The sequence below is a fragment of the Bidens hawaiensis genome, unplaced genomic scaffold (genome assembly GCF_021521415.1).
Source record: "Bidens hawaiensis isolate Kalapana, Puna unplaced genomic scaffold, B.hawaiensis_p1.1 tig00001721_1, whole genome shotgun sequence".
Taxonomy (NCBI): Eukaryota; Viridiplantae; Streptophyta; class Magnoliopsida; order Asterales; family Asteraceae; genus Bidens; species Bidens hawaiensis.
In genome coordinates this window covers 357,197-382,677 of record NW_027491098.1, presented here as the reverse complement: position 1 = coordinate 382,677, position 25,481 = coordinate 357,197, and the positions used below count along the sequence as shown (strand labels likewise).

Below are 25,481 nucleotides of genomic sequence, written 5' to 3'. Positions count from 1 at the left end.
AAGATCAAACCCTTGACCTTCATTTTGAAAGTAAATCACATTTGTCACCACACCAAATAGTGTGGGGAGTATGGTTTACCAACTTTACGTACCCAATAAAATACTTAGCCAGATTCTATCTTTTTATCTCTAAGGCGTCTTATTAACCGGTGTAAATTTAGTCCAAAATTAAATAGTTTACTAATTTACATACCTAATAAATACTTAGCCAGCTTCTATCGTTTTATCTGTTAGTCGTCTTTTTAGACGGCTAAGAGATAAAAAGATATAAGACGGCTAAATATTTAATTAAGTAGGAAGAGTTGGAAACTATTTAATTTCAGTGGCTAAATTTACCCTGCTAAAAGGGAAAAAAAAAGACGGCTAAGTGAAGTTTTAGCCTGTGAGTCGAGCTGGAGCCGACTAAGATGGAAAACAAAGAGCCGGCTAAGTGAGTAAACACATTCCAAAGCCGGCTAAGAGTCATGTATGCCGACTAAAAACAATGAATAGTATGCTAAGTTTAGCCGTGTGTGACACGTGTTGAATTTTAATTGGCTCCTCAACTTTTACCAATTTCAACGCAAATAAAGTGTCAACTAAGGCTTAGCCGATGTATTTGCACACCAAAGATCGCGTGTCGTCGTGTTTACAAGCCAAATAAGGCCTCACTAAGTTTTTGGAAGCCAAATAAGGCATGGAAACACTTTTTTCAAGTAATGTTCACAAGTAATATTTAGAGCATGTTTGGGATTGCTTCTTAAAATGGCTTATGGCTTTTTGAAGAGGCAAAATGTCCAAAATGCCCCTCCAAAAGCACCTAATTGCCTCTCCAAAAAGCCATAAGCCATTTCTAGAAGCAATCCCAAACACCCCTCTTAATTGGTTTTCTTGTAAACAATAATCTGATTACAATAAGTATTGATGTCACCAAACGGAGGAATTAGATGGCGTCTCCGCGACTGAATTCTATTGGAACTTCAATCGTGGGTTTGTGGGAAACTAACAAACAAATTGGGACAATAATTTAAAAAACTTGTATTAAGGGTTTTTGAATTCGAATGAAATATCAAAAGGGCTACAACTGATTTGAGGTCACCAGAAGAAGGAATTGGGCATCGTCGCTGCCGCCACAGTCCTTTGGAAGTTCAGTCATTGACGCTAGATTTCTTGTCACATGCAAGATTTTAATTGAATTTGAAGTTTTGTCGTTTCATTAGTAACACACATAGTGACTTCTGTTTTGAAGGGAACAAATTAAGAATTTCTAAATTTGAAGGACATTATATAGATCTCTCTCCTAAGAAGATAGAATTTCTAGCCATCCTCTAAATTTTTGTGAGAGGTTTTTGTAAATTATATGATATGGTTAAAAGTGGTTGTGAGTAAAGAAGGAAAAAAAGTTATTATTTTTATAAATTTGATGAAAGCTTGTTTGTCCCTATTTATTTTTTTAATATTTGTTGAAATTGAGTGTGAGTAGAAAATAAAGAAGAATAAAGAAACTGTAATGATAAATGTATAAAAATACATTATTTAATTGAACAATAAAGCGAAATGTAATGTTTTTAGCGAAATGTAAGAATAGTCGTTCTAAGAACTTTTCCTCTTTCCATTTTCAAAAGCGACTATTTACCTCAACAATTAAGAAATATGATATATTACGTATTTATTTGTCTTTCTGGAAAATTTAAGATGTGTATAGATAGGGTGTTCTTCAGGTTTCGGGTTTCTTGAGTCAGGTTCTTCGGGTTTCAAAGTTTTAATTTTAGATCTGAAACCAAACCCAAATCTCTCAAGGTTTTTTCAGGTTAAGGTTATTTGGATTTGGGTTTTTTCGGGTTGGGTTAATTGGGTTTGGTATTCTAAGAAAACAAAAAGACAATAAAAAAGAAAGTAAAAAAAACTACAACGCGAAAACTAAAACAACATATTTTTCTTTACTCGTTACGCAAATAACCAAATAATAAATACACATAACACGGTAAAGCAACATATTCTTATATTAGAGTTGTTATTAGCAACAAATATCAAAGATATATAAACAACAAATAGTCGACCAACCATAATAGGTGGAATAGAAACAAGTGGAATGTAAATAGTGTTCCGTATAGTCGACCAACCATAATATCAAGTTTTCAAACAAATAGTTTATTCGGGGTTTTCGGGTTGATCTGAAGCCTACAAATTAGACCCAAGAACCAAGCCGAATTACTTCGGTTCGGGTTCGCGTTTTATGGGTCAGGTTAGTTTGAGTTCGGGTTCAAGTTTTCTCATATTGAGTTTTAGGTTTCGAATAAAAGTGGCAGCCCGATAAATAGATGTCCTTGACTCCCCTAGGTGTTTTTATTAATTCACATGTATACGAATAATAATATTTGTAGCGAAGAGACTGAGTATATGGAGCCAAGTAGTCAAGGTTGTGTATTTATAAATTTGGTGGTCAATGGTGTAGGTGGGTTTTCAAGTCTATTTCAGTGACGAGGCTTCTCGACTCTGTCCTTTTGTCTTTTTCTTGTCAATTTTAGTCGTCAATTTAAGTTCAAAGTTAAGTTTTAAAATTGATATGTTTAAGGTTTTAGCTTCCAATTTTGTAAAATGGGATTTTAGATTATTAATTATATTCTTATTATTATTATTATCTTAATCTCATTTTATCTTAAATATATATAAAATATATATAAACGAATATATAAAATATATATAAACAAAACATTTAAAACCTCTCTGGTTGCCCTCTACATTCTCTCAAGCCATAAGATTACTTTATTTGTAAATGAAAACTTCTCATGCTTTTGACTCGAATTCACGGTATGAGTCTCACCAAACTTCGATAGCCTTAAACGTGTAATAACGTCTCATTTAATTAAAAATCAATCTCACTATATATATGATATGAAAATCCTATAAAATAGGGATATATTAAAAATTAATATCATAATCTAAAAAATATTATTTATAATTAAGAAACAACAGTAAAAAACAATAAGCGGGTCATGGGTCTCACCAAACTCACATAGCTTTTAAACCGAGTTTGACATATCATTTATGTATGAACTCTTTAATTATCAAATCTTAAGTATATTATTAAGTTTTTTCTTACAATAAATAAAATTAAAATAAAAAAAAAATATAAATATTAAATATAAATAATATAAAGCAATTTCGTAATACAGAAAATAAAAAATAGTTCATTAAAAAAACATTATCCTAAGTGTAGTTCTTTGCCAGTTTAAAGAATATACCTTTTGTCTCTTACTTTAATTTATCATTAACCAATTTTAGTTTATTAATTTAGTGTCATAAGTTTAATAAATATACTTTTTATTCCTCTATTCTAATTACGAATTTTAGTTAATTAAACTTTTATCACAAATGTTTCACGTAATATTTATTGCTCCCTCAACTTTAGTAATGTAACTTTTAATTTTTCAACTTACGTCTTTACATTTTGCCCCCTCAACTTTGATAATGAAATTTTTGCTACAAAACTTTTACCCCAACGAATTAAACTGATACCAATCGAATTCCCCCTGCGTGCATAATAGCTTTCAAACATGTAATCGATTAATCATTTCCACCACAACACATGGGTAGAAAACTAGAAGTACTTGTTTTTATCACTGATCTAGCCAACGACTAGTTTCACCTCCACGACAATGTAGTTTTTGCCGGTAAACTTTCCATCTAGACCTAAAATCTAAATCGTCATCCATACAGCCCTCAATTTCTACATAAACTCAAATCACTTATTAAATTTGATATAAAATGTATTCTGAATTTTTAATTTATTTTTGGTTTTGTAAGAGAGAATCTTAAAACATTTTATTTTGGTTTGAATGTAACAATTTGTAATGTTACTGTTCAAGATATAACTTCATCAATCATGTACTTTTGACTTCTCATTTGATTTGCAAGTCCTCACCAATAAGAGGTGCAAATGATGATGTTCGTCACTCATTGGTGTGAGTATCATCAAATATCGATTATTCTAATAATTAATTGCTAACCAGAAACTTGATTCTTGGTTCTATATATCAACAATGATGCCAAGGCAAAGGGAGAAGGATTCAAATCACCGGCTATATTTTTCTAAATAAATAACTATGGCGTATAACAAATGATTTAATTTTCTTGATATGCTAGAGAAGATGACTGGAGTCTGGAGAAGATGACCAAATAGGGTGTTGGAGACGATGATCGAAGATGGTGACAAGTGGTAGAGGAGGTTTCAGGAACATCGTTTGATCTCTTTTTTTCTTCTTAATTTTTACCTAAGGGTAAAATTTTTATTTATTTATAGATCTAACGTAAAAGACATAAGAAGACCGTACAACTCACTTATCATAAGCATGACACTTTGTAAACAATGCAAAAATATGGGATGAATAATGAAATATGGATAAATCATTGGACCTATTTGTAACTCTCTCTTTTAAGCGAATAAAAATCATGCTATATAAAAAGTCATGTACCGAATAATTCTAGCAAGACCTCAAGGACCACCACATATTCAGTTTCACATAACCATTCAAACCTGTTACAAGGCTATTTTCGTAATTTCACTACCCTTCGTAAAACACACCACTGCAACTAGTGCAACTACTCTCCTATATCTCTATCTATATCTCCTTCTTTCCCGGCTCTATATATACATATAATATTTACACATACACAATATCCCATACCACAACCTGCTTTAGGATCCGGGTCAAATACCAACCACCAAATCACCAACGCAAAGATGAAGTTATTCTTCATGAATAGTAACACCGAAGGCATTAGCTCTAGCTCAATATCATACTGTGTGAAACAAAGTAAACCATGTATCGGGTGGGTTGACAAGTATTTCAAGGACTGTTTGTGCAATATTAGCGATGAAATATCATTCGGGTTAGGAATAGCGAGTCTTGTTTGTTGGGGTGTTGCTGAAATCCCGCAAATCATCACCAACTTTCGCACTAAATCCAGCCATGGCGTTTCGCTTTTGTTCCTCCTCACTTGGATTGCTGGGTACGTGTTTGTGTTCAAGGGCGAAGCTTCTAAGAGACCGTAGGGGCCCAGCCGTCATTTTTTATTGCTCAGTAGTGCAAACTTACGCGTTTTCGGTCGAACATTTTTACATGAATTGAGTCTGCCCCGAAACAGGGTCCGTCTTGGGGCGGAGTCAAGTTTCGCCACTGTTTATATTATTGTCTAAGTGAAGTTTGTTATATTTTTTCATTATTTTGTTATATATTTCTTTTTTGCTATTTTGATGTTATGCAAAACTTATGCGTATTTTTATATGTATTGAGTTCGTGTCACACCCGGCCCTGAGCGGCGGAAACAGCCGGGCGCGCGCGAGTGGGGATTGATACTTAAGCACGGGCCATTGCAAAACATTCAAAGATTTTTATTGCGCATGAGAAGTTTAATACAAATACATTACATTGTTTAAGTATTACATAAAAACATCCAAGTACAAAAACTGAAGATTTTCTCGCCATATCCCCTTGCGCGGCGGGTAACCGTGCGCATCGAGGGGATAAAACCAAAATCTTCCAAAAAGCTTGTTTTAGATGTTCAGCGTGTGGTGCTCTAAGTGTGACTCCATGCGCTACCTAGTTATCTCCTGAAAGACACGTAAAAACATTTGAATCAGTATAAACTGAGTGAGTTCACAAGTTTTAGTAACTTGATAAATCGTATTGCATCATAATCTTGATACAAATCATTCTGAAACATAATTCTGGTAGCATCATTAAACACATGCTTGGTAAAACATAGTTATATCAACATATTCTGATAAAATCGTTCCGCGGGTTACGCGCGAACATTTCTGGGAACTGTGCTCGTCTGTGTAAGTGGCGCTGCCACTACGAGCTAAAATAACGTAATACCGTCCCGCGGGTTACGCGCGGACACTTCTGGAAAACTGTGCTCGTCTGTGTAAGTGGCGCTGCCACTACGAGCGAATATATGCTGTAATACCGTCCCGCGGGTTACGCGCGGACGTTGTGCCGGAAAACAAGGCGCTCGTCTGCGTAAGAGGAGCGACCTCTACGAACGGGCTCAAACCCATAGTACTGCCCCATGACCATACTAGGCACTCGTCTATGTAAGAGGTGCGACCCCTACGAGTGGGCGGATCAAACCAGCAGTCCCTACCCTTAGAGTTCCAATGGTAAAGTGATCACTTACTCGAATCTGGTGCACTATCATCGAAAAACCATAGATAACTGTTCGCATTGCTCATCATGAAACATAACTTAAACACGTAATCATTTGCTTAGCTTGTAAATATACCATGATAAAACATTATTTAAATACGTGTCCCTCGCCCCGAAAACAGTTTAAAATGGTGAAAACAGTGAAAATAGGGGCTGTGAGACTCACCTGTGGTTCTTGTTAAGGGATTAATCGAGATTCGGGTTTTCTTGGTGTTGGCCTCGGAATCGAAGGTCTAGAATACGATTAAATAACAAATATATATATTAAGATCAAGATATAAGGGTTGGAAAGTAGATCTCAAGGTTATAATCTCGGCTTACCTAGTAACAGGATCGGAGCTGGAAACAACGGATGCTTGGGAAAAGATTAGTGCAAGTTTGTAGTTCTTTGAAGTGTGTTTTGGGTGATAATTTAGGCTACAAATTTATAGGCAAACTCAAGGGAACATAATCCCTTGCTTTAGGGAATTGTAATCTTTTGAAATGATGATAAAGTATGGAAATTATTATTATTTATTAAAAAGAGTAGAAAAGTAGATTAAAGATTCTGATTTGATATGGACAGGACATGCAGGGCTGTGGTTGGTGAGAGTGGGTGGCTGGCAGTTGACTTTTACAGTTTGCTTTTTCAGTGCTTTAGACAGTGTTCAGTAAAAAGTAGAAGTTTTCTGAAACACGCTACCGCCCTCTTTTGGGCGGGGACAATTTCCTTAAATCTGATCATTTTGACTAAGTGTTCTGCGCGTATAACTTGGTGCGCATAGCTTCCTGCGTGTAGAACATTTCTTTGCTGCGGGTAGGTGCGTAACCTTCTCGCAGTTAGGGACATTTGAGTTTCATTTGTAGATTCTCCAGGTGGTTTTGGTATTTCAACATAGTGATCAGTCATGTTGAAGTCAATTCCATCCTGGAGCTTCAGACAAACTAGCTCTCAACGTTCCCGCCATGCGGGTAGGTTAGTTCCCTTCCGCACGCGCATAAACGATGTAGGATGCACCCGCCTTAGCATCATGCGGGATGGTCAACCCATAGACAACATAACGTTTAAGTTACATGAAAACATAAGGCCAAAACGTTCACGCATGGCGCATATAACATATGCTCACGCTGGTTCTTAACATGGTGCGCTCGCGCAGGGCGCACATAACACATGCACGCGCTGACTAACATGGCGCGCTCGCGCAGGGCAAACATAAATGCCCGTGCTGATCCTTAACATAGCGTGCTCGCGCAGGGCGCACATAACAAATGCACGTGCTGACTATCATGGCGCGCATAATATTTACAATCACCTAATTATTAGGTTGATTACTTAGTTTAAGGGGTTGGGAAATTACCGGGTGTCACATTCTCCCCTCGTTAAACGAATTTCGTCCCGAAATTTAGGAGACGTTGCTGGCAGAAGCCATATTCTGAAAGAGGTGTGGGTATTTTATGCGCATCTGATCTTCTCTTTCCCAAGTGAATTCAGGCCCACGCCTTGAGTTCCATTGAACTTTTACCAACTTGATTCTGCTTCTGCGCAACCTTTGTTCTTTCCAATCGGTTACTGCTATAGGCTCTTCTACGAAGTGCAGCTGTTTGTCAATATGAATTTCTTCCACCGGTAAAATCAACGTTTCGTCAGATAAACATTTCTTGAGGTTGGATACATGAAACGTATCATGAACTCCACTGAGTTCGGCGGGTAGACGGAGTTTATAAGCAACTGGACCGATCCTCTCCAGGATCTCAAAAGGTCCAATGTAGCGCGGATTTAGCTTTCCTCGCTTACCGAAACGGGGGACTCCCTTCCATGGAGAGACTTTCAAAAGTACTTTATCCCCTTCTTGAAACTCCAACGGTTTCCTTCTTATATCAGCATAACTTTTCTGTCTGTCGCGTGCTGCCTTAAGGCGATCCCTTATCTGAAAAATCTTGTCTGTTGTTTCTTGGATCACTTCTGGACCAGTCATTTGCTTGTCGCCCACTTCCGCCCAACACAGTGGGGATCTACACTTGCGCCCATATAAAGCTTCGAACGGCGCAGCCTTAATGCTTGTGTGATAACTGTTATTGTAAGAAAATTCAACCAACGGGAGGTGGGTATCCCAACTACCTCCAAAATCGATCGCGCACGCGCGCAGCATATCTTCCAATGTCTGGATTGTTCGCTCGCTTTGCCCATCCGTTTGAGGATGATAAGCTGTACTCATATCAAGGCGAGTACCTAGAGCTCCTTGTAACGATCTCCAAAACCTTGATGTAAACCGACTATCTCGATCAGAAATGATGGACACTGGGACTCCATGTTTTGAAACTATTTCTCGAATATATAGTCGGGCTAGCTTTTCCATTTTATCAGTTTCTTTAATCGGCAGGAAGTGTGCTGACTTAGTTAACCGATCCACAATAACCCATATTGTGTCATAACCCCCAGGTGTCCTTGGCAGTTTGGTGATGAAGTCCATAGAGATTTGTTCCCACTTCCACATGGGAATTTCTGGCTGTTGAAGCAACCCCGATGGTTTCTGGTATTCAGCCTTTACTTTTGAACACGTCAGGCACTTACTGACATACATCGCGATGGCGCCTTTAAGATTGGGCCACCAATACAGCGTTTTAACATCTTGGTACATCTTGTCTGCGCCAGGATGTACGGAATACCGCGTCTTGTGAGCTTCGTTTAATACCTGCTCGCGCAATCCTCCCTTGAGAGGGACCCATATGCGGTTGGCAAAATATCGAGTGTTGTTCCCTTTAAGTTCCAAATTCTTAACCATACCCCCAAGGCATTCGTTTTTAACAAACTCTGGTTTCAAGGCTTCTTGCTGAGCGTCTCGGATGCGGGTAGAGAGATCTGCGTGAATGGTCAACCTTAGAGCCTTGACTCGTAGCGTTTTTATTCGCTCCTTTCTGCTTAGCGCGTCTGCTACCACATTCGCTTTCCCCGGATGATACTTGATCTCGCAATCATAATCATTCAACAATTCAACCCATCTTCGTTGCCTCATGTTTAATTCCTTCTGATCGAATATATGTTGGAGGCTCTTATGATCCGTAAAGATTACACATTTCGTACCATAGAGGTAATGGCGCCAAATCTTTAGCGCGAAGACGACAGCTCCAAGTTCTAAATCATGCGTTGTGTAGTTCTTCTCATTGGTCTTAAGTTGGCGCGAGGCATACGCTATGACTTTGTCTCGCTGCATAAGGACACATCCGAGTCCTTGATGTGAAGCGTCGCAGTAAACAACGATGTCATCTGTCCCCTCGGGCAGGGATAAGATTGGCGCACTACATAACTTCTGTTTCAACATTTGAAACGCTGCTTCCTGGTTTTCGCCCCAAACAAACATCCTGTCTTTCTGAGTTAGCGCGGTCAGAGGTAGAGCTATCTTGGAGAAGTTCTCAATGAAGCGTCGATAGTAGCCAGCTAGTCCAAGGAATTGCCTCACCTCAGTTGGGGTTTTTGGCGCTTCCCAGTTTTCGATGGCCTTGACTTTGGAAGGATCAACGTGAATTCCTTTCTCGTTTACAACGTGACCGAGGAAGTGAACTTCTCTAAGCCAAAATTCGCACTTGGAAAACTTCGCATACAACTTTTCTTTCCTTAACAATTCCAAAATCAATCTCAGGTGTTGCTCATGCTCGGCCTTGGTTCGAGAGTAAACCAAAATATCATCTATGAACACAATCACAAACTTGTCCAAATATGGTTTGCACACACGGTTCATCAGATCCATGAATATAGCCGGCGCATTAGTTAGCCCGAAAGGCATCACTAAGAACTCATAATGGCCATATCTGGTTCGGAAGGCTGTCTTTGGCGCGTCTTCCTCATGGACCCTAAGTTGGTGGTATCCTGACCGTAGATCTATCTTCGAATAATAACTGGATCCCTGTAACTGGTCAAATAAGTCGTCAATCCTCGGTAAGGGGTACCGATTCTTGACTGTCAGCTTGTTCAGCTCCCTGTAGTCAATACACATTCTGAACGAACCATCTTTCTTCTTTACAAACAGTACTGGAGCTCCCCAAGGTGAAAAGCTTGGGCGTATGAAACCCTTATCCAATAGTTCCTGTAACTGATTGGATAGCTCTTGCATCTCAGATGGAGCTAAGCGATAAGGCGCTCGAGCTACTGGCGCAGCTCCTGGGACCAAATCAATACGAAACTCGACTTGTCGCGGCGGCGGTAACCCGGGCAAATCTTCAGGAAAAACTTCTGGAAATTCGCGCACTACTGGTAAGTCTTCAATTCTTCGCTCATCTCCTTTCTCTACTACATGCGCCAGGAAGGCGTAGCACCCTTTCCTTAGGCACTTACGCGCCTTTAGGCATGAAATCAGTTTCGTCGCAACTCCCCTTCTTTCCCCTTGAATCATCAAAGTTTCTCCGTTCAACAGTGGAATCCGAACCTGTTTCTCATGACAAACAATCTCCGCGAGATTCTCGACCAACCAATCCATACCTACCACAATATCGAAACTTCCCAAATCTATTGGTAACAAGTTAATATTGAACTCATGACCTCCCATGACTAACACACATTGCTCAGTCCTTTCATTCGCGCATAACTGCCTACCATTGGCTAGTTCTATAGTATAAGGTTTGTCTAGCCTACTGGTCGCTAAGCCCAGGGAGTTTTTAAACTCATGGGATATAAAACTTAGGTCAGCGCCAGTATCAAATAAGACAGATGCATAATGACCGTTAAGCAAAAACGTACCGGTTACCACATTCGGCTCTTCCTTTGCTTCACCCGCGCCGATCACAAAAGCTCTCCCGCGAGCTTGGTTTCCTTTCTGTGGGCAATCCCGACTGAAGTGTCCAGGCTTCCCGCATGCGTAGCAGTTGTCATTGGCTCCAGCTTCTTTAGCACGGCAATTCACCGTCTTGTGTCCTGGTCTGCCACATTTGGCGCACGTGACGTTCGCGCATTCGCCTTCATGGTGATACTTGCATTTGCTGCACCATGGGTAAGGCCCGCTGTATCCTTTCCTTGATGGTTCCGCGGCTTGAATCGCGTAAACCCTTGTGCTTTCCTGCTTCTTGGGCGGTGGCTGCTTGAAGTCTGATCCTCGGTGGGAGTTCCATTTCCTCTTGGAGTCAGAGGTTCGCTGCTCGTTCAAGCGGGTGGTCAACATACCCGCACGAACCGTATCCCTTGTAAGGGTGATGGCTCGCGCAACCGCCTCGTCAAAGGTCGGAGGTGCGGCGGCGTTGAGCGGGACCCTAACGACAGGAGGTAACCCAAAGATGTACCTCTCGATTTTCTTTTCTTCTGTGTTTGCCATGTCTGGCACCAGCTGGCAAAGCTCGTTGAAACGATTGGTGTAGGCATCGATATCTGTTCCTACCATGGTGTGGTTCCAGAATTCTTGTTGCAAGCTCTGAATTTCTGCGCGAGAGCAGAACTTTCTCATCAACATTTCTTTCAATTCTTCCCAGGTCTTGTGAAGAGCAACTTCTCGCCCCAAAGTCTTTACTTGGAGCTTCCACCAAGATGAAGCTGCTTCTTGGAACATGCAGGTCGCGTAAAGTACCTTCTGGTTTTCACTACATCCGCTGATGGAGAGAACTGTCTCCATCTTGTCAATCCAATTGTAGAGCCCAATGGCTCCTTCGGTGCCTTTGAACGGCCAAGGCCTACAGGCCATGAATGTTTTATAGGAGCATCCTTTGTCCAAGGCTCCTGATTCGGGTTCTGGGGTCTCGTTCTCTTGGCGACCTGACTAGATTCGGCCTTGCTGGCCTCATGCGTTGCAATCGCCTGCGCGATTATTTCTGCGAGCTCCTCGGGTGTCATGGTAATTCCCTTGGCTCTGGTTGGAGGCATTCTTTTCATAAAAAGAAAATATAACAAACTTAGCGCATGTACTCAGAGCACATAATGTTCTTATCTCTAGACACTGTGACCCGTGTTCCTAAGTGCGTGTGTGATTTTTCTTTTGAAAATATTCTTTGAAAAATATTTCATGCGATTCCCCAAAGGTTATAGTCTAGGTAAAAAAAAAAAAAAAAAAAAAAAAAAAACTTCTTTTCCTAGTTCGCTATAACCAGTGCTCTGATACCAATCTGTCACACCCGGCCCTGAGCGGCGGAAACAGCCGGGCGCGCGCGAGTGGGGATTGATACTTAAGCACGGGCCATTGCAAAACATTCAAAGATTTTTATTGCGCATGAGAAGTTTAATACAAATACATTACATTGTTTAAGTATTACATAAAAACATCCAAGTACAAAAACTGAAGATTTTCTCGCCATATCCCCTTGCGCGGCGGGTAACCGTGCGCATCGAGGGGATAAAACCAAAATCTTCCAAAAAGCTTGTTTTAGATGTTCAGCGTGTGGTGCTCTAAGTGTGACTCCATGCGCTACCTAGTTATCTCCTGAAAGACACGTAAAAACATTTGAATCAGTATAAACTGAGTGAGTTCACAAGTTTTAGTAACTTGATAAATCGTATTGCATCATAATCTTGATACAAATCATTCTGAAACATAATTCTGGTAGCATCATTAAACACATGCTTGGTAAAACATAGTTATATCAACATATTCTGATAAAATCGTTCCGCGGGTTACGCGCGAACATTTCTGGGAACTGTGCTCGTCTGTGTAAGTGGCGCTGCCACTACGAGCTAAAATAACGTAATACCGTCCCGCGGGTTACGCGCGGACACTTCTGGAAAACTGTGCTCGTCTGTGTAAGTGGCGCTGCCACTACGAGCGAATATATGCTGTAATACCGTCCCGCGGGTTACGCGCGGACGTTGTGCCGGAAAACAAGGCGCTCGTCTGCGTAAGAGGAGCGACCTCTACGAACGGGCTCAAACCCATAGTACTGCCCCATGACCATACTAGGCACTCGTCTATGTAAGAGGTGCGACCCCTACGAGTGGGCGGATCAAACCAGCAGTCCCTACCCTTAGAGTTCCAATGGTAAAGTGATCACTTACTCGAATCTGGTGCACTATCATCGAAAAACCATAGATAACTGTTCGCATTGCTCATCATGAAACATAACTTAAACACGTAATCATTTGCTTAGCTTGTAAATATACCATGATAAAACATTATTTAAATACGTGTCCCTCGCCCCGAAAACAGTTTAAAATGGTGAAAACAGTGAAAATAGGGGCTGTGAGACTCACCTGTGGTTCTTGTTAAGGGATTAATCGAGATTCGGGTTTTCTTGGTGTTGGCCTCGGAATCGAAGGTCTAGAATACGATTAAATAACAAATATATATATTAAGATCAAGATATAAGGGTTGGAAAGTAGATCTCAAGGTTATAATCTCGGCTTACCTAGTAACAGGATCGGAGCTGGAAACAACGGATGCTTGGGAAAAGATTAGTGCAAGTTTGTAGTTCTTTGAAGTGTGTTTTGGGTGATAATTTAGGCTACAAATTTATAGGCAAACTCAAGGGAACATAATCCCTTGCTTTAGGGAATTGTAATCTTTTGAAATGATGATAAAGTATGGAAATTATTATTATTTATTAAAAAGAGTAGAAAAGTAGATTAAAGATTCTGATTTGATATGGACAGGACATGCAGGGCTGTGGTTGGTGAGAGTGGGTGGCTGGCAGTTGACTTTTACAGTTTGCTTTTTCAGTGCTTTAGACAGTGTTCAGTAAAAAGTAGAAGTTTTCTGAAACACGCTACCGCCCTCTTTTGGGCGGGGACAATTTCCTTAAATCTGATCATTTTGACTAAGTGTTCTGCGCGTATAACTTGGTGCGCATAGCTTCCTGCGTGTAGAACATTTCTTTGCTGCGGGTAGGTGCGTAACCTTCTCGCAGTTAGGGACATTTGAGTTTCATTTGTAGATTCTCCAGGTGGTTTTGGTATTTCAACATAGTGATCAGTCATGTTGAAGTCAATTCCATCCTGGAGCTTCAGACAAACTAGCTCTCAACGTTCCCGCCATGCGGGTAGGTTAGTTCCCTTCCGCACGCGCATAAACGATGTAGGATGCACCCGCCTTAGCATCATGCGGGATGGTCAACCCATAGACAACATAACGTTTAAGTTACATGAAAACATAAGGCCAAAACGTTCACGCATGGCGCATATAACATATGCTCACGCTGGTTCTTAACATGGTGCGCTCGCGCAGGGCGCACATAACACATGCACGCGCTGACTAACATGGCGCGCTCGCGCAGGGCAAACATAAATGCCCGTGCTGATCCTTAACATAGCGTGCTCGCGCAGGGCGCACATAACAAATGCACGTGCTGACTATCATGGCGCGCATAATATTTACAATCACCTAATTATTAGGTTGATTACTTAGTTTAAGGGGTTGGGAAATTACCGGGTGTCACAGTTCGTCCCTAAACAGGAAGTTAAGCTTCGTCAGTGTTTATTTTAATGGCTCATTGAAGTTTGTTATATTTTATTTTTTTTTGTTATTTTGATGTTTTGCAGGGATTTCTTTAATCTTGTTGGGTGTCTTCTTGAACCCGCGACGGTAAATATTTAATTAATGTCTTGTTTGCAATTTCTTACGGTTTGTATAAACTTTGAACGTTATTATTCTTGTGGTTGCAGTTGCCGACTCAGTATTACACAGCCGCGGTAACATCTTAGAACATGTTACTAATTGTTAATCATACTGTAACAGTTCAAGTTTAATTTAACTAATGTTGTCATTTGAACACAGATTTACACTATAAGTACGATAATCTTAGTGTTGCAAAGCTTGTATTATGATCATATCTATACATGGTTCAAGTCTAGGAAAGCCGATGCTAATGCCAACACAGAGGTTAGCACTATAATCTATAACTAATAACTCCACCAATTCACCATATATATCTTCTCTTTTTTACATATTAAATTGAACCTAAATTTATGAGCATTTTAGGTGGAAGAAGTCAAGAGACCTCTTAGACCGCAAAGTTTTGAGGAACCGCGTGGTTTAAGTTCAAGAAGTTATGCAATTCGATCACCGTCTCCTAGACAGGACTATTTCTTTACGTATGTATTCATGTTTATATTTATGTCTAAATTTGTTCATTCACTTTTAAGTTTGTATGGATGAAAGAATTGAATGTGAGGTCTGTCTATTTACAGGTCAGCAAGATCAATGGCTGGAAGTGCAACTCCTCCAAATCGGTCTTATCTGTGGACACCAAGAAGTGGTCCAGCTTCTGCAATGGTGGCTGAGGATGATTCAAGCTCAGAAGATGAGTCAGCTGTTCAAATACCCAAGTCAGCAACCCAACCAAAGCCTATCCCACGTTCTGTAAGTTCGTTTTTATAAATTTTAATTTGGTGGTGTCTTTTAATTTGTTTGTTTTCGTGTTTTTTGGCTCACTTGTTGTTTGTATCCTTATAAAGAAAACGCTAAGAGCGAAAAGCATATGGGAAGCGCAAATAAAAACAAAATAATTTCTCAATTTCACGTGAGGGTCACTTTTATGCAAGTTGCCAAATTTTCGGAATTACAACCTATCATATAAATATTAGAAGTAATGACAAAATAAACTTGTAATTTAAGACAACTAGTGATGTGATATACGCGCTTGAAGCTAAGAAAATGACATAATTGAAAATAGCGATAGTTGGACCAAATCGCCCATGGCCTTTGTAATTGTGAGAGGTTTTTTTTTAACTAAACTGAAAATGATAAAGCACTCGTGTATATGCAACGATGAACTAATCACTATAAGATTAACCAACTATGTATTAACAACTAAGCTAATTATATATAGGTGGTACGCTATATTTCACAGCCTTTGCCACATGACCTGGCTCGTTGAGACTTGAGACCTTTCGTTCTGTCGTTTGTGGGCCCCCATAACTTCACTCATAGCCCAAGTTATGTTTTTTTTTTAAATTTGTGTCGTTTCTATTATATTCCCCTCTGTCTAGCTTGTCTAAATAAGAGTCCCTCAATTCTTGGATCAACTCCATCTCATTTATAGAGTTAAAAGTCAAGAAAATATATATTACTATCCATAAAGTTAAAACTTTTATATATTTGAAACGTGACAGGTGGGTTACGGAGCGTTCTTGGCGACCTCGTTGAACTTGCCTTCGCATACTAAGGCTTTGATGCAAGTTTATGTTGGCAGGAAGTTGCTACAAGTATGAATTTTGTTAATTGAACCCATCATTTTCTTCAAAATAAATCAAGAAATTGTGTTGCTTAATTAGTTAGTTTTGCAGGAGGGTGGTGGAAGTAGTAATGTGTATGGGCAGTGGTTAGGTTGGATGATGGCAGCTATTTATATGGGTGGTAGAATTCCTCAAATTGTATTGAATGTAAGCTAGCCATGCTTCTTAAATAACCTAATTGTTAACTAATCAATCTTAAACTTACTAATTTTTTATTTTATTTTTGTTTTTTTACGGACAGATTAAAAGAGGCAGCGTTGAGGTGAGGTCATGCAGAGGTTAAATTATATAACCTGCTTAGTTGTTTTGGTAAAAAAAAAATTCTAACTTCTCAAAATGTACCTTCAGGGTCTGAATCCACTCATGTTCATCTTTGCTCTTATTGCAAATGCTACTTATGTCGGAAGGTCCTCTCTCTAATGCACATCTTTCTCTCTCTTGTCGCGTGTACTGACGGGTTATATTTGAGTGCAGCATACTTGTAAGAAGTACAGAATGGTCAAAGATTAAAGCCAACTTGCCTTGGCTACTCGATGCGGCTGTGTGTGTGGCACTTGATTTATTTGTATCCTTTTTTATTTACTGCATTGGTCTAAAGACTTACCATTAATACTTACCAATCACAGTTTGACCTTAACGGAAGTAATTTGTACAGATAATTATGCAGTATGTGTACTACAGATACATGCGAAGGAGAACCGAGGATGTTGAATACTATGGTGACTATTTGGAAGCCAACAAAAACCAAGTGTCTTGAATATAGCAAGAGATTTGTTTCTTCAGGTATTCCATTAGCACTTGCTTGTAACAAAACAATTTGGCTGGGAACTCTAAGGAAGTATAATAGCTTATATAGTTTCCGAGTTCTTTACTTATTTATTGGGTATGTAAATATCAACTTTCAGTTATTATCAACTCTCTTTTAATAGCTATTCTATAAGGTTTAACCTATATGAATTATGAATCAGTATTTATAATTCATCATCATGCAAATTGGTTCCTTGTTCATTTGAAATAGTTGATCCACATTAAAGGTTTCAATCGATTTTTATTACGAAGAAGAAATTAAAAGGGTTACAACTAATTGATCACAATTGAAACACTGAATAGAAACCCAAATTGTATCTATTTATCCCCATATTAGACGGTTAATAGTCTATTAACTATCATAGACTTGTCACTTGTAAATCAAAGCTCATAACTATTGATAATTGACAAGTTAGACCTTTGTAGTTTTAACCAGTCTATATTATCATGATTTTTCTTTTAATTTTCCAACAATCTCCACCTTTAAATATCAAATCTAACCTTTTAACAAATATGCAAACCATCAACACACACATCAAACTTCGAACCGGGTGGAGACTTTGTCAAGAAATCAGCAAGATTTTGAATAGTATTAACACTTGAAACTTCAAGTTCGTTTGAACATACTACTTCCCTTATAAAATGCAATCTCACATTAATGTGTTTTGTTCTTTTATGAAACCCCTAACTCGGAATCTGAGCCAAAAACCTTCTTTGATTGCTTCAGCTAATGCCATATATCCGGCCTCAGTTGTAGAAAGTGCTATAAACGTTTGAAGCTAAGCTTTCCAACTAACAACACTTCCAATAACTTTGAAAACATAACAAGTTATTGATTTTCCTTTGTCAAGGTTCTTAGCATAATCAGAATCAGCATACCCTTCAATTAGACCTTGACCTTTCCCCACCTCTTTCCCAAACATCAAACCATAATCCTTAGTACCCTTCAAATACATAAGAATCCACTTAACATATTCCCAATGATTCTTACCAAGATCTGCCAAATATCAATAATTGACCGCATAACCCAAATCTGGCCTAGTACAGACCATTAAATACATAAGACTTCCTACCACATTTGCATAAGGAGCGTGTTCCATGTTTACTATATTCTTATGATCTTGGTGAGTGTTGTAATGATAGTCTAAAATGAGATGCAATAGGAGTTGACACCACCTTCACATTAGCATTATTAATACCATATGTCTTCAAGATTTTATCTGCATTACCATGCTGAGTAAACTTCAACTGTCTTTGACTTATGTCTAAGTATTTCCATTCCTAAAATCTTCTTAGCCTCCCCAAGCTCTTTCATGTCAAACTCTAGAATCGTTAAATTTTAAGTAGCTTCTATCCTTGCCTTGTCTTCACATGATAATAGCATATCATCAACATACAACAAAAAAAAATTAGATGTAATTACCACTAATTCACTTTCTATAGCACACACAACAATCATAAGAGCTCCAATTAAATCTATGAGTATTGTTAAACTCATCAAACCTTGATGACATATTAAACCCATACACAGATCTTTTCAATAAACAAACCTTTTATTCATTCCTTTCTTCTATGAATCCCAGAGGTTGTGCCATATAGATATTTTCATCCAAATAACCATGCAAAAATTGTTTTACATCCAATTGTTCAAGCTTAAATTACATGTCGCAACGATTGACGAAACTACCCTTGGCCATAATCAATGCTAGACCTCTAATTAAAACCCTTGGCCACTAATCTGGCCGTAAATCTTGGACCATTATCACCATGCAGACCATCTTTGACTTTGTATATTCATTTACAGGCAACCACCTTCTGATCTCTAAGTTTATCAACCAGAACCCAAGTTTGGTTCTTGTCTAGAGAAGTCATCTCTTCTTTCGTGGCTTCAAGCCATTTTTCGTTAATCTTAGAGCAAACTACTTGTGACATCCGCCAATTCTTATTCGTATTTGTACTTGTATTTTTATTCAGTATACCGACCCGTTTTGTCGTTTCAATGTATTCTAATTTATCATTCATAATTAATAAATATCGATACCAATTTTGTCAATTTAGGAAGTTGAGGGACTAGTTAGTCATTTAGATAAATATATATATATATATAAAATTGACGTGTCCTATGACTCATCATTACGAGAAGACACATGTCACATGGTGACAACACAAAAGGACACATGTAACACATAACAACTCATACCCTCACAAAATGACATGTGGCTAGTGACTAATCAATATTAATGCCACATGTCAACACCTTGGGGCACGACTCATCATCAAGTATGACACATGTCGCATGGTGGTGAGTGAGGGTCGGATCGAGGATGGTTATAAATAGTGAACATAGGCTCTTCCATTGTGGCATCAAAAACACCAAACCACTTTCCCTTTCTAGAAGTTCGTGCCACCGAGTTAAAGTCCCGATACCACTCTAGAGTTCGACGTTCCATACCCTGATACCCTACGTATAGTCGAAGTACTGCTCGTTTCCTTAAGTTTTATATCCATTTTAAGCTTGTAAGGTTCGTTCGCTTCGGTTCCTTTAACGCATCTTCGCTTAATATTCCGAGTTATTCTCATTTTCAAAGGTGAGTTTCTTACACCCCTTTTTACGTTTTTACTTTTGGGGGTAGCATACATATCCTACTCAAATACTTAGTTTTATTTCGCTTCGTATATTCAAACTAAAATTCGTTATCATGGACTTGTGTTTATTTGCTTACTTGCTCAAAGATTACGTGCTCTGATTTCCTCATTAATAAGTATGATAATACGCTCCCCTTTGCACTTAGGACCTCGATGTTATGAATGGAAAAGGGACCCCCAATTCGGGTACATTGGTTATTACCAATTAGAAAAGACATTGCTTGCGTTATCACTACACTAAGTTTTATGGAATTGTATGATTTTTATGTACTTGTATCAAACTTGTGTGAACTCACCAACTATTCAATTAGTTGACTTTATTTTATATGTATGATACAGGTACATATATTAGAGTATGAAATGATGAAGACACTAGAGTTTAGATTATTCAAATAATAAATAAAGTTGATGTACGTTTTATTCCTTCCTTAGTAATTTGTTTATTTGAACAACTTGTGTACTTGAGATTTGAATAAATTAATGGTATTATTGTCGCTTAATAGTGTCACATGTGTTTTGAGCAATCTGTACATCACACTCGGGCGTTTTTACTTAAGCCGAGGTGTTACACTACTTCATAGAAAGTCAAAGGTTCATAGATGTTTTTATATTCAGCAATGCTAAAAGCCACTGTTGACACATCTTCACCATCTCTGAACCTAACAGGTTTTACTACATTTCTTCTTGTCCTGCCTCTAGTAAGGTTATTACTAATAGACTCACATGAATTTTCCAATTCTACCCTTGTAACAACTTGGATTTTTCAATTTATATTACCCGGTCCGTTTTTGTTTTCGGGAAATATAATCAATAAAATACCGTATTTATCGAATTTTTATAATGTTTATCATGTTTATTTATTTCATTATATCTTTGAATTATATCCAAAATTTACCCTAACATTAAGTTTTAACAATTTTTGAATCCTCACTGACCAAACTGCAAATTATTTAAAAGATTTTATATTATAACTCTTCAACCCATATCCATACCCGTATTCATATCCAACCCGTAACCCATTTTATTACTTGCACCTTAAATAGCGTGCTATAATCAAAATTGATTTTATTAGATCATTTATATGATTTAAACCGTCCTAATCCTTAAACTAATTAAGTAACAAGATCAATTTGATTCGGGTTACGTTTTCTAAACAAACCGTCTATAGCAATATATAAATTTACTATATAAACATCATAAGATTTCAATTAAACTCTGTTGTACCTCCTATATAACCCAACGATCAAAACCCCTAAACGTAATTGCATCAATTTTGGTCGCAATACCATGTTCGTCATCGCGTTTTGGCCGTCAATGGACTGATCAAATTAACCACCTGTTTAACATCTAATAAGATAATTTAATATATGATTATATTCGTCGTTCATCATACTGTATTAACCCTAAGGCTAATTACACGAAAAGTTAACTAATTGATCGATTAGGAAATTAGGGTTCATATATTTTGATTTGAGTTGAGCCGACATGTTCTTATTTTATCCGTTCAAGCTTATAACCAACTAAACCCCCTAGCCACTGGGCTATGGGTGTGCGTATTTCTCGCTAAGCCAGTCACTGGCGCGGGTTCGAGTCTCGGCCAGCCCTTTATTTTTTGGAAATTGTTTTAATTTAAATCATATTAAACCAATAATTAATGTTATAAGTATATTATAAAATCATAACTAATTCATATTTTGTTAAAAACAGACATATTAACTTGTCATGTTTCCGAAATTTGGTTAAAACTATACACACACACACACACTTAGTTATTAAAATTTGTTAAAGGTTTTAATTTATTTAAAAAGGGTTTTAACTTTATATATATATATAGGGGTGGGTTATAATAAAAAGAAATAGTTTTCTAGGAAGAGTAAAAATCAATCTAGGCCATTGGATTTATGATCTAATGGTTGAGATTGGTAGTTTTTAAACTACCAAATAGTTTCCTATGATTAAGGATTTACGCTACATAGTTTCTTAACTCTAAATTTTGTGTTATTCCTACTCTTCCTACAAAACTATGTATTTTTATTTTAACCCTTATATATATATATATATATAATATCACGTTAATTCACATATTAAAAATATAGTTTAAGTATTTTATAAAAGATCATATTATTTATTATTTATTAATTTACAATATTACTTTAAAAGAGTTATTCATTACTAATAATAAAGTGTAGTAATTTATTTTTTCACAAATATCGTTTGACTCTGATAATTTATATATAGTTTTTATAACTTTAATATCTTTAAGTTAAAATAATTTATTTTACGTTATTTATAAATAAATCTTGATTAGAATAAAACTTTTAATAAGTTATTTTATACACAATGCCCGTTCATATCATAATTCTCTATTAGTCTGTTTATTAATTCATAGTATTCACCGTTATTACTCTTGTTAGGATTTGTCTTTGCTACATCTTGAGTGTGACGTTTATTTACCATTCTTACCACATTCATTTACCTTTGCTTATCTACTAAGGTGAGTAATCACTCCCCTTTTTACTTATTTTTAATCCTTTTGAGGAATATGAGTATTTACAGTATTTATCTATTATCTAGTATTCAAAACTGCAATTGTTTAATCCTCGTGTGTATATCAGTTTATGCCTAACTTGCTATTTGCTTACTTGCTTTATTTGAATACATTTCAGTGAGGTCCAAAATATTCACATTATAATATGATCATACGACCGTCGTAGTGGCCAGCGTCCGACGCATTGACAATGGTTTCACCGACAACTCATTCTTGGTAACCAATGCCCGACCCATGCCAACGGTTTAGTCCTATCTTTATATTTGGGTGATTTGTTTATATGCTATGGTTAAATTTCTTATCTCACATGAACAGTTTGCATTTTTCTTTATTTATTATATATTATTGTAGTGTCTTAAACTCGTGTTTTACTCACTCAACATGTGTTGTTGACAAACATTTCTATTGTATACGCATATGCATGTTATTGTTTGAACTAGTTGCAAAGTTTGGTGAAGACTTAGTGAAGAACTTAAGTTAGAAGGAATTATCAAGAATAAATCAAGACTAGTTTAGTTTAAAGTTTGCTTTATTTCTAAATTATATACTTTGTTTACTTGGTTTTGTTTGAATATTAAAATCAAATAAATAGATATTGTCATTTTAATTATTTCAAGACAGTACCTTGAGAGCTGTGAGCAATCAGCTCACGTCCTGGCATTTCCGCCTTAAGTTGAGGTGTGATACCTGATAACCCAACCTCACTCTCTTTTTCACTAGGCTACACTTCAAATTGTTTACTCTTGGGATCAGAATTATCGTTGGAACTTTTACTTCCAACTACATGTTTATACAACGCAGATTCATTAAACTCTACACTTCTTCTCAAAATTACTCTGGGACTCGCATTTCCTAATTTCCACAACATGTACCCCTTTACACCTTTAAACAGGACCGACCCAATAGTAATGTTGGGCCAAGCTAGTGCTTGAGGCCCCAAAAAAAATAAGGTCCCAACACTATTTTTATATGGAGAGAAACTGCTACTAATAATGTATAATGTGATAAATGAAATAATATTAGACGCTGCTATTGGTGTAAGGCCTCGGATCCGGCAACCCTACACTGTCGTTGTATTTACTCCTAAACTCAGTTTGTTATAGCGGAAGCATATACAATTTGCAGCGGAAAATAGAACTTTACATTTAACTTCATTCTACAACTAATCTTCAATACAGATAGCCTCATACTCACTTCAAGCGTGCCACGTCATTAACATTACCTGCATGCATACTAAAAGCCAACTACTCGTTGAGTAAGTTCTAACGTGTAAGGCTCCGTTACCAGTGCCCTACATTGGTCGTTGGATTTACTCATAAACGCGGTTTATTATACCAAAGTTAATTAAAACATTTCGCGAAAGAAATAAAACATAAATCATTCGTTACAATCATCCAAAATTTTGTCTTTTAAACATAACATAAAATATAGTAATAAAACATCATAGCAAAATCTTCATATGCCAGCCTCATCCAATCCTGTCACGAGTCTCCCTCAAGCTAACTATCTCAATCTATTCACATGCGTGCATACAAAAAGTCAGCTACGCTGAGTGAGTTCTAGTTAATAACATAACATACAATACATTCTTATTTTACATACTTAACCTTCTTAACTTTCTTTCATACATACATAAAAACATATACTTTCATTCTTACTTTCATACTTTCTTTCTTTTGTACTTCATACTATATATTTCTTTACATACATACTTATACGTTTTAAAGAGCCTTTCGCCCTATAACCTCACAGATATTATTTGGGTCTGCCACCCTTAAAAGATCCTCTCGCCCTATAACCTCACCGATATTATTAGGGTCTGCCACCCTCCTTCACAGATATTATTAGGGTCTGCCACCCTTTACCGTCAATTCCTTCATGTCATACTTTCCTTTCTTTTTTATAAATTTATATACTTCCTTCATTCTCATAATCTATAACATACATCCATCATACATACAATATATAAACAATCACATCTTTTAACTATCTCTTGACAGCACATGCAATATCCGAAGATCGTTCGTGTACCGTCAAGCATTCTTTCATAACTTACACATATATCATAATAGGCATACACTTACCACTTAAGGTAAGTGTATTAACTAATCACATCAAGTATGCACAAAGCCCCGAAAACACAACAAGGAATGGGGATAGAAACTCACCTAGATCCTGTTACGCTCCCCGTTAATCGTTATTCCCTTCTTTAACTGAGCCCAGCTAACTGTTAAATATATATATGTTAACTAACCGTATTGTTGTTTAAGTTGGTATTTTAATTAAACACACTTTCTAAGTTGGGCTTGTTTAGTTTAGATGGGTTATGGGCTTGAAGTTTGCGGGTTTAGCTAGGTCAGGCCCAACAGTCCATTATGGTATCTTGGCCCAACTGGACTTAGGCCCAAACCCAACAAAGGCTGGGTCAGCCAAGAATCCTTGGCAGAGAACCCATGTTGACTGAGATCCCTTGTTTGACCGAGATCCCCTGTTCTGGCCGAGAACTTGGTCTGACCGAGAACTTGGGTTTGACCGGGATCTCATATTTGACCGTTGTTACCAAGAACATGGGTTGACCGAGAACGTGGGTTGGCCGAGAACTCCGTAGAGTGGCCGAGAACCCTCAGTCATGGCCGAGTTCCCTCAGGTTAGGAGTGTTCAGCTCATCTTTCCATCTTTATCATTTTTACCTAGCTCAGTTAACTGTTTTTATGGTTCCCATCACGAACTTTAACCACCCATTTCTATTCATACTAACCGTTTTACACCCGCCACTATATCATCATCTAGATTTAACCCGTTTTAGGCATAAAGCTTAGACCTTTATAGATTTTAAAACGTTCTAGGCTAGATCTAGGGTTTCCTTTAAGAACCGTATACACCCATGAGTTCATTTTGTCCATTTTAATCATCAAGTTTGCATTTTTATGAAACATCTAGACCCGCTCTATGCTAGGGTTAAGTTTCATGGCAAACCGTTCATAAAAACGTAACATTTAATCGTAAAGAACATACCTTTGGACGTTTTTAAGCTATGGATTAGCTTGGCTATGAACCTCCAGGTTGTATCTTGCTCTTGAGGTCAAGATCTTCCAATAATAAACGCTCGATCTTGGTCTTGGATCACCTTCTTAATCGCAACCGTGACTAGGAGTATGTGGGAGTTTTATGG

The 25,481-nt window shown here is 37.6% G+C and overlaps 1 protein-coding gene across 1 annotated transcript; it reads left to right on the top strand.

The window, feature by feature from the left end:
* Positions 1-4,648: 4,648 nt before the first annotated feature.
* On the top strand, positions 4,649-17,167 carry LOC143595773 (vacuolar lysine transporter YPQ1-like). Its single transcript, XM_077074714.1, has 12 exons — positions 4,649-4,992; positions 14,614-14,656; positions 14,737-14,763; positions 14,849-14,953; positions 15,053-15,165; positions 15,262-15,433; positions 16,186-16,278; positions 16,360-16,455; positions 16,550-16,570; positions 16,657-16,715; positions 16,783-16,873; positions 16,964-17,167. The coding sequence occupies exons 1-12, from the start codon at positions 4,724-4,726 to the stop codon at positions 17,063-17,065; spliced, it is 1,191 nt and encodes a 396-aa protein (XP_076930829.1). The 5' UTR covers positions 4,649-4,723; the 3' UTR covers positions 17,066-17,167.
* The last annotated feature ends 8,314 nt before the right edge of the window (positions 17,168-25,481 follow it).

Bases quoted from the DNA above. Each gene is read 5' to 3' on its own strand.
- LOC143595773 (XM_077074714.1), top strand. From the start codon at position 4,724: ATGAAGTTATTCTTCATGAATAGTAACACCGAAGGCATTAGCTCTAGC. The intron at 14,657-14,736 runs GTAAATATTTAA...TTGTGGTTGCAG, and splicing joins GTCTTCTTGAACCCGCGACG to TTGCCGACTCAGTATTACAC. The intron at 16,279-16,359 runs GTATGAATTTTG...TTAGTTTTGCAG, and splicing joins TTGGCAGGAAGTTGCTACAA to GAGGGTGGTGGAAGTAGTAA.